Source organism: Anthonomus grandis, chromosome 1 (genome assembly GCF_022605725.1).
Source record: "Anthonomus grandis grandis chromosome 1, icAntGran1.3, whole genome shotgun sequence".
Lineage (NCBI taxonomy): Eukaryota > Metazoa > Arthropoda > Insecta > Coleoptera > Curculionidae > Anthonomus > Anthonomus grandis.
The window spans coordinates 22,630,503-22,641,250 of record NC_065546.1 but is presented as its reverse complement, the minus strand read 5'-3'; the positions used below and the strand labels follow the sequence as shown (position 1 = coordinate 22,641,250).

Genomic DNA, 10,748 nt, shown 5'->3' with positions numbered 1-10,748 from the left:
CAGCTGCAGAGTAAGTTTTATTAAATTTATAAGACAACAATTATGGCTGCCACCAATATTAACTAACCTAACTAAAATAAAGTTAAAAATTTCAAAGTTTCCTCACAGAGGCAATCACAATACACAAAATGCAGAAAAAACGTGATATTTTTATTGATGTTGAAGCCGCCGTAACATAATAGTGGATAATGAAATAAAATTTATTATGGACAAACAATATGTTTTGTTGCAAGTAATTACGCACCTTACAGAGTCTCTTAGACATTCCCACTCTCAGACTACCTTAACCTCACATTTCAACGTGTTTGTTGTGTATGTATTTTAAAAAACTTTTTTATTAATAAAAATAAGTGAATATGAGCGATTCTGAAAATAAAGATTCTTTTGAGGAATCAGACGTAAAAATGGAGCAAGATGACATAAAACCTTCCACCAGCGGAGAAGTATTGTTTCCCCTAGAAGCCAAGTTTTCAAATATCAAAAATAAACATGTCAGGACACAGCAGTTTCAAAAGGCAAAAAGGGAACTTAAAAAGGTAAATATATTTACTTGTTAAAGTATTAAGGGAGTAAAGAAGAGAAAAGAAAAATTTCTCTAATTTTAAAATTTGGTATTAATCTGTATCCTTGGATGATAAGGAAGATTCTTAAAGGAATTGTGCTTACCGAACAATCCTTTTTTATCTTTTATTTATCAACTTAGAAAAAAGCTATGGAGGGCTGTTATAGTAGATTATAATATATTAAAATTTTAAAAGCAGTCTACAAAGATTTCTAAAAATTGACAATTTTTTGCTTCTATATTTAAATAATAATAATAATCAAAGAATAATTATGGGCCTCGTTGAGTTTAAGTATCTCCGATTTTGCAATATTTTAAAATTTGAGCAGAAAGAGTACTTTGAAAAGAATACATTAAAAGAAAAAATTTTGCGGATTATTTACATAGAATGCTAAAAAATATTTAATTCCTTAAAAATATGCCAAAAAAAAGGTTTAATCTAGTCTATTTGATCGTTAAAACACATTGCTATTGATAATTACATTATCAAATACTTCACACATAAACTGACAGTTGCCAAATTGTGTATATTTTCTAATGTTCTTTCTTTCTAAAAAGCATATACTATACCGGGTGGTGCATCGCCAAGGGGAACATAGGAAATCCCATGTACATTTTAATGGGGTCAATTATTGGCTTCCCTGTATATTTTACAGAAAAAATGTAAGATAACTTTTTGATGAGACCAATCTGGCCAACCCTCGTGCAAAGTTTCAAAAAATTTTACAAATGTACATCAACCAATTAAATGTAAAGTAAAGTTTTGGCAAAGTAATGTTACAGCTAGAACATGTAATGGAAAATGAAGTATGCCCAATTACTATGGATTTTATGGGATGCTCGCTGCCACCCATTCACATGAGGAGTGTCAGACTGTAAGCCATGCACTTCTTCTGGGTGCTATTTTGTCGCAACTGTCCTAGTTGGCCCAGTAAAAGCTATAGTTTGTGCAGGATAAATTGATCTACTTAATAATAAGTTTTGAAAGCAATAAAAAGTACATAATGGCTAAATCTTTACCTAGCTTAACATTTCATGTAAGAGACTTCTCTTTTTTAAAATGAAATTAAAATTACTTCTCATTTCCTTGAAGAGTAAATATTAATTAGAACAATTAATATTGCACAAACTATACCTTAAAAAAAATATTGGTTTTGCTGATATGTTTCAGATGCTTTAAGCCAATATCAAAAAAAAAATAGTTCATCACTCTTTTTATTCAGTGGGTGAATACATGACTCACTCAGATAAGCTTAATCTGATTGGTTTTAACTGTCTGTATTGCTAGCAAGTTTTCTTTTATATATTGCTAGTTTAAAAAGTCTGTGTCTGTTAGTGTAGAGAGTGTTCAGTGATGTGTCTTTTACTTTCCTTCTATTAATTTTCAGTATCAGTATTATTATTATGCAGGATTATCTGACCATGAAGCTGTTTCATTTTATATGTCAATAGTTAAAGCCCAAGATCAAACAAAAAACAAAGGTGGTAGGCTTTATACTAAGAGTAATTTTTCAAGATTCGGGTCTCATTGCCAAAAAATCAATTGGAATAGAATTTTGGATGTAGACAATAAAATAAAAAAAAAATCACTTTTCTATCTTGAATAAATTCAGTGAAGCTCTTTCCAAAAAAATTAAAAGAAACAAGCCATGGTATACAAGGAGCTTAAAAGTTTCAGGAAAAAATATAAGAGCCTTTCATCACATAAGTAAATTTGGACATGATTCATTTCTGGACTATTTCAGTAATTACAGGAATACCATTGCTCTGTTATAGTCACCAAATAAATCAAAATAATTATGGCATATTGTTAATGAGTTGATGGAGAAAAGCTGCATAACTCTAGAATTGGATTTCAATTTATATGCAGACACACTGAACTCCTGCTACTGTAACAATGCTTCTGAACTCACCAAGGATGTTTTTTAATAGATATACAACTCGGGACTATATGAGACATGTAAATGTGGAAGAGACATTTTTCTTTAATCCTACTAATATGTTGGAGATCAGAGATGTTATGGCAAATATTAAAAATAAAACATCAGCAGGTTGGGATCATGTCTCTTTAAGGATATTCTTGGCATTACCAACCAATGCCCTTCAGGCATTTGTAGAGTCATTAATGAATCTTTTAGCTGAAATACATTTCCCAATTAACTTAAACAAGAATTATTGTTCCGGTTCATAATGGGGGAGACTGCAGCACTATTTTTAAATTTAGACGGATAGCTCTCCTGGGTTGGTTCAGCTCCTATCGGGTCATATACAAAGGGTTAATTTTGGTGGTCATTGTTCTGAAGAACTACAGACTACTACAGGGGTTCCCAAGGTTCTGTACTGGGGCCGTTATTGTTTCAATGAACTTCCTTTGCTCCCCATAAAGAGAAGGATTACTGTGTTTGCAGATTACACCACGATCATTTGGCATGGAAAACATATTGACCAACTGAAGATGTTTTTGGATGCTGACTTGCTTATGATCAGGGAATGGTGCAATGCAAAGCGACGTTGAAAACAAATCTGTTAAGTTTTAAATGGTCAATGAATTCTGTCACTATCAATAAGGAGCCGATTTCAACTCCTCAGTGTTGCTTTGCCCTTAAAATAATTTCTAAGAACTTAGATGTTTACATTGCAAAAAATGCTTATGCCCTTGTGAGAGTCGCGATGGGATTTGTTTTTGGGGATGATGTGCCCAATATTTCTTTAATACAGTGTTTGTTTTGCAAAAATGAGTAATTAAAGCCCTTTCTGGGGTGAGATACCGTGTATCTTATTAGTATTTTTTATGCAAAATAGAATCTTGAGCCTTTGTTGGTTATATATACTTATAATAATAATAATAATGTTTATTTCGAAAAAATAATAATACAAAGTAACTAAGAATACAGTTGGAAACACAATTAACTACTAAGTTTGTGTGTGTTCCCATTCAAAATATATAGATATATCAAGTTCAGACAAAATAAAATCTAATATTATGTGAACAGTATAGTGATTACAAGCTAGCAAGAATTAACATTAACCAAACAATTGCTCAATATTAATATGAATGATCCAAGTTTTTATTCTATACTTGATTTGACATAAGGTACCACATGATTACAACACTACAATCATTGTTATGTGAACAAAAACTGTAATTATCGTAGTGTTGTAATCATGTGATTGTAATGTTTGTGTAGATCCAGTTTTAGTCCCTTTCTCATGCATCTTAATATGCCATTTTTATTCATTGTTAGTTGTTTTAACCTTTTGATCTTGCCGGAGGCACTGTAGCTTTAAATTAATTTGTATCCCTGATAATGGACATGTTATATGTCCGAAACATGTAGGATTAATAATTTTTAAATAAATTTAGTGGAGGATGACCGAAGCTTTTCTATTTACCCATTGAAAAGCCGATTTGCTTAGGTAACTAATAATTCCTCGTTATATTTAAAACAAATGATTAACATCAGTTGAGGCTGGTCTTTATAGATTTACTAAAACTAAAGTCGACATACTAATAAAAAAATTTAAAAATAATTTAATCCATATATGAGTGTAGATAGATTTTTCTTCTAAAATTATAGAGTATTTAATGTTTCTGACAAATAAGCAAACTCCACCACCCCTTCTACCCCTGTCTTGCCTTACAAAGGTTTAAGGTTATGTTATGACTACTTATATCTTTGTGCAACCAAGTTTCAGAGACGCAAATTATACTGTAATTAAAAGTAAGAACATTAAAAAAAGTCAAATTTATTAACTAGTGAACGTACATTTATATGTGTCTAAGGAATCATGGAAAGAAAATAAGAAAAAAAATAATCTCTGTCATTTAAAAAAAATAACAGAGATTATTTTTCGCATCACCTCTGTTTGAATAAATTGTTTAGTTTCTGACTGATTCTATATTACATAAAAAAAAATTTAAACAAATTACAATTATAATTATAAAACAAAATTTTGAATTGGTGGTGGATAGAATACTTTTAAGTCCTACAAAGAAGGAAAGTAAGAGTTTTTTAAATAAAAATCGTTATCTCTGTAACCTGCTTTAACTAAAACTGCACTAGAGTTATGTTATGTTTCAACTGTCAGGTCATTTTAACAAAAAAAAACCTGTTGAACTGCCTTTAAGTTATAGCTGTAAATTTCATTTTGCTCTCAAACCTGAATTATTATTATCAAAAATTAATATAATATATTTTATATTAAAAAGAAGCCGAATTATATAAATTATAATTTCCTTTGAAAGTTTAGGCAAAATTGCTTCATAGGCATAAGTCAATATCAAAATACAAATGGTTATTTAAACTTGTTTCCATCAAAATTTTATATATTGATAAATTTAATTTTATGTAATATGAAGAATATAAAATATATTTTCCAGAAAATAAAGATTTTTTTTTTATTTTAAGAAAAAAACAATTTATGTTTTTTCCAATAATTAACATGATATTCATCATTTTTTTAATTCGACAATTAAAATAGCCAATCATTTTGAATCCTGCTCAAGTGATTTCTCTTATTTTTTGTATGCCTTTTTAGTATGCCACACCTTTTGGATATGTCCCTGTGACGTAGTAATAGTCCCACTTGAGTCTGTATGTTTAAGAGCTGTTTTATTTTGCTTTATTTCCCCGCTGTTCTCTGAAGTTTCTTGATTTTCTCATTATGCTCTTTAAAGGCTTATTGTCTGGTAAATCCTTTTTTTCTTTATTAAAACAATGGTTTTCCACAAGTTTTTTAATTTAAGTAAACTCTCACGAGATGTGTACCGGGCTTTTAGTCTTTACTTTAAGCGATTATAGACAGCTGATACATTGTTTTCTTTTGAGGATCGGTATCAGTGGTTCTTGATTGGAATGGGATTGGTTGATGTTTTGTATCAAAATGTTTCTTACATCAATGAGAAAGACCAATCCATGGGTATTTCTGATCAAGGTAGTAATGTAGAGGGCATGAAAAAGCATTTTGCAACATTCTGTCTCCACAGACATCTGATAATCCATTCAAAATGCAGTATGAAATTTATATTAAAGCAGAAATTTCCGAAGGACTAAAAAATTAGCTGATCTGAAGGGTCTGGTTGAGTTAATTATGGGCTCTGCAACTCAATAAAAAAAGATTGATGTTAAAATAGCTCTTTTGACTGATAAAATTGATCAAATTCCCATAAATTTGAAGGAAAATGCTGGTGAAAGCTCCACAATCATTTTCTGCCGGCCTATCAGGTCCGTCAACATAGGTTAAAACTTTTTTTATTGAAACGAGTCAATTTTGTTTTAAGGCTTTTCAGAAGTCGGGTATTATCAATTACCCCCATCTTGCTTGTTGTTTAAGATTGCAGTTGTTTAGTAAGTTATTTTTGCTAAGTTGAGGCAACAAAAATAGACTTTTATAATAGTAATTAAATATTGATTAACTATAATAAATACAGTACCTTATTAATAAGTTTTCTTCAATGGCTTATCATGGTAGGTTGGTTTGTTGTGAGTGGGGCACTTTGTGTCCCTCCACTGCGACCCTAGATCTGCTTTTTTTAAGAGTTCGATAATTTGATTGGGAGAAGGATTTTTAATGTCTTCCGTCTTAGGTAAGGCATTGCCGAAGATGGCTTGCCTGATTCTCTCTAGTGCCGAACATTGCATAAGATGTGCTCTGCTAACCGTCTGACTATCGTACATTTTGATGGTTCTGTTTTCAAGTTGCATTTGGTTAAGTCGTCTGGCACAGATTTAATTCGCTTGTACTTCCGCTTGAAAAATTGATAAGTGTTGCCGAATGGCTTATTGTGGTGGCAATATTTAATTTTATCCCGAGACTATGCATTTCCTGGACTTGTCCCTTAAGTATCCCTTCTACCTGGCCTTACACTTTGTGACCTGTTCGGTCTGTTTGCTTTCAGTGCTGTGGCAAATGCGCACTTTGCTCTATTTCTCATCACCACACTAGTAATTATAGCCTGAAAATACTGCCTGTATTCACAGCATTTTGTTTTGAAGCAAAATATTTGGTTTGTGAATAAAGAAAATAACATTTTCAGAAGGAATACTTCAGAGAACTTTCAGCAATCTCGAACAGTACATTATAAAAATAAATTGAAGGAATATAAAATAAAGGTTATAAAACAAATCAAATGGAAAAAAAAAGAAAATTAAATAGTATTAGGAAAAGATGCAAAGTGGTCAATAAAATATTATTGCACGACAGGGAATCTAAACAGGCATATATTTCTAACTTAGTGAACGGTTAAGAGCCCAAATTGACGCTAAATAGCGATAATCATTTATATAATAATAGGGAAAATATAAATAAAAATGAGCCAATCAATAATTATTTGGCAACCAGACATCTTAAGAACCATCAGTTGTTAAATATCTTATTTAATTATTTCCAAGTTAAACAACAAATCTGATTAAAATTAAGGCTATGCGCTGGCTGTTGTCCATGTCCATGTTTCTATGATGGAAAATTATTATTTAGCCATTGCACAATTGCTGTGGTGTGATAGTAGGAATTATTTAATTTGAAAATTATTTCCATCTTAATGTGAATTATTAAAATATATTAAGTAATTGCGGTTTATAATTGTAATAATAGATATTTAAATATATAACACCATTTAAATGGCTCTTATATAAAATAGGACCAATCACCCAAATGACAAGTATTCCACAACAAACCGAACACTCTTGTAACTTCGTTTTTAAACAGGTTTTACAAAATCTTAGTCATTAATAACCAGTAACTGATCAGTAATGGAAAATTTTCTAATGAACTTATAAAGATTCCGCAATATTCTACCAATAATAATTTTCTTGGTTGACTATATTTCCTGAGAGCTAAAATACAACTAATTGTTTCGAATGTAGCACACATATAACAGCAACCGTTTTTAATGATGTATGGCTACATAATTATTTTCAAAATCATACTTAATATAGGTACATAATTCACATAAAAAGTTTACTTAAGATTTCAAATTTGAGATTGTCAATATCTAATAACTTTTATTAAATAACCTTAAATTAAGACCCAATCACAACAAAATTAAAAGACAATTAGCTTATCAATTAGTATTATTATTAGTTATTACCGCTATTTTATTTTAGCGCCATACAATGTCAAATACATGACCGATTTCAGCTAATATGAAAAAGAGCTAAATATCTTAAAAATGAATAAAATCTTAAAGGTGCATCTTAAAATTTATATACATATAGGAGTAATATAGTTGGAGCCTTTGGTGTGACAATTAAATCACAGTTTTACCACTTAACTAAGTAAAGGTCAAAAAATCTATTTTTTTGTTTGTTATGTCAACAACTTTTTTAATAGTGGTGAAATGCAGCTAGATTTATTCAGAATTATTTCAATTTCTTTCAGGCCAAAAAAGAAGCAAAAAAGATTAGAGAGAGGGAAGGAGCTCCTAAAAAAATTCCTCATACAATTGATAGCTTAAGAGTAAAGGATGAAACAACTATTACAAATATAGAGGATGAAGAAAATGAACTTATAAAGGATGATCTGGAAAAGGATGAATTTAGTGATTATTACAAAAATTCGTATGAACCAAAAGTCCTCATAACCTATGCTGATAACCCAATGAGGGTAAGTTTTAAATCATAATTTGAAGTAATAAATAATACAATGACAGTCATTTTATTTATTTGTAGAAAACTAGAATATTTGGAAGAGAACTAACCAGAATTATTCCAAATTCAATATCATTATACAGGAACCGTTCAGGGGTAAAGAAAATTGTTAAAAGAGCCATTGAGAAAGAATATACAGATGTCTTAGGTATGAATTTATAGTGTAAAAAAATCATTATTTGAATCAATTTTTTTTTTGTAGTTATAAACGAAAATAGAAAAGAACCAGACGGTCTCCTTGTCATACATCTTCCAAATGGGCCAACAGCACATTTTAAAGTCAGCAACGTTAGAATAACGACGGAACTACGTAGAAACCATAAAGATATTACAACACACAGGCCAGAAGTAGTCTTGAACAATTTTACGACTCGCCTAGGATTAACGGTTGGCCGAATGCTTGGTGCTTTATTTCATTACGAACCAGAATTTGTGGGACAAAGATGTGTTACCTTCCACAACCAGAGAGACTTTGTGTTTTTTAGACATTATAGGTATGGCTTTGACTCTGAAGGGAAAAAAGCAAAGTTAAGAGAACTAGGACCCAGGTTTACTTTAAAATTACGATCATTGCAAAGGGGCACTTTTGATAGCAAATATGGTCAATATGAATGGATTAAGGACGGTAGGAGGCACGACATGGAAACTAGTAGGAGGAAGTTTGATTTGTAGAAGTTTTTTTGTTAATGAAGGACGCTAGCTATTGAATTAATAATTATTAGGATTAATGAAATATTACACACTTCAACTATTATTAGAGTCAAAGGCGCTTCATTATTATAAGGAAAAAACATTGGTCACAAAGCTAAATTAAAACTGCCTTAATCTATATACTGTGTTTTCATTTCATAACCACCACCTCTTGAAAAAATGAATATTTATTTATAACTATTAGGTACCACACACATATCAGTGAAATAAATCAACCACATATTAGACTGAAGAATTTAAAACCAAACTACTTAGTTTATTATGCGTTTATGTAGGTTAGCTAGCATTATTATGTTTCCATTTTTTATTTACCATTACAAGTAGATGTAAGGTCGCAAAATCTTTTAGATTAATTTAGAGTTTATTGTAAACTATTTAATAATATAATAAAAGCATAGGCTAAAAAAGTTCGTGTTGAAAATAGGCTAATACTGAAAATTTGACTATGCCGAAATAGTCGTCTGATCGTTTGTTTTAACAATTATTAAAATAAGGTTATCGAATCAACGAGCTAGATGTACAGAAGACGAGTAAACTAGGCTTTAACTCGGGACTAGGGGACCCTGAACAAGGAACGTCCAGAAAAGGACAAAAATCGTTCAATTCCATTATTGAGTTGTCAAAGCCACCCACTATAATTTTATTAGTTTGGACCGCATGTAATTTCTAAATTATTATTGATGTTTCTTCGGTGATTATTAAGCCGCGACGCGAAGCAGATGAAAAGATGCCGAATGCGAATTTTCTTGTAATAATAAACATCCGCTAAAGAAACTGTTAATATTTTTCTATATTATGAATAGTGCTCTTATAACTTTAAAAGATCTCGGTCGATTTTAAATTAACGGAACCGGGATAATAGGTTTGCTTTTTCCTGATAAATTTAGGTATAGTACATGTCTTTGGGTCGATTAAGATAGCCCCTCCATTGATCTCTCTAATTGATGCACCATTAGTTTCAAATTTTGCACCGCTATAGGTGAAAAGATATGACGAATTTTTATGGGGGGGCTAACTTTATGGTAGCCCTCCCCACGAAAAAAATCATTCTTTTACTGTCATTTTATTCCCTGAATTTTGCACCACTATTTTCGAATTTTGCACCGCTACCAGTAAGGAGCTACATAGCTCTAAAGAGCCTTTCTTAGCTTTAGAATTAGTAAAGCAGAAAATTGAGGATCGAAAAAGACTTGACGGGGAGATTTATGCCCTTGTGTTAGAAAATGATGACATTGAGGAGGCAGATTTATTAGCAGAAATAGAGGGTGCAGATGGATATTTCAAAAGGTATACAGACCAGAGTCTTTAGTGTGAGGAATGTCCATTATAGCCTAGGGTAGAGGAGGATCCAGGAGAAGAGGTAAATTCGGAGAGTTTAGTAGTAGGTTTAATAGGTATTTAGGCGTAAATTTAAATAAATCTAATGAAACTATTAAAGACTGGTTGCCTTTTTGGTCTCAATGTCAAAAGGTTCATAAGGAAATGGAAATTGATGACAATGACAAAGTTGAATACTTAACACAGGCGACTGTATATGGCAGTAGGGCAAGGCAACTAGTCGATAGTTTTCTCGCGACCGGAAGTAACTATAATAAAATTGGATGAACTTTAATGGGAAAAATACCACTTGAGCAAAAAACCACTTCATCTATGACTGCCGTATCTCTTTTTGTAAATAACGCGTCTATTTCTAACCTATAGAAACTCGACGTGCTGGGTATAAGTGATCCGGTGGAAAGGAAATCTGGTGAAGAGACGGCCCTGGCAGCAAAAGCATTATTTCTCGAGACTGTCAAAACCGATGCCAAACCACGATACGAGGTTTT

General features: G+C 31.3%; 1 protein-coding gene across 1 annotated transcript; it reads left to right on the top strand.

Annotated features, from left to right (window-relative positions):
* The first annotated feature begins 242 nt into the window (after positions 1-242).
* On the top strand, positions 243-9,042 carry LOC126734602 (probable ribosome production factor 1). The gene is made up of 4 exons (XM_050438297.1): positions 243-536; positions 7,943-8,167; positions 8,233-8,359; positions 8,414-9,042. The coding sequence occupies exons 1-4, from the start codon at positions 357-359 to the stop codon at positions 8,881-8,883; spliced, it is 1,002 nt and encodes a 333-aa protein (XP_050294254.1). The 5' UTR covers positions 243-356; the 3' UTR covers positions 8,884-9,042.
* The last annotated feature ends 1,706 nt before the right edge of the window (positions 9,043-10,748 follow it).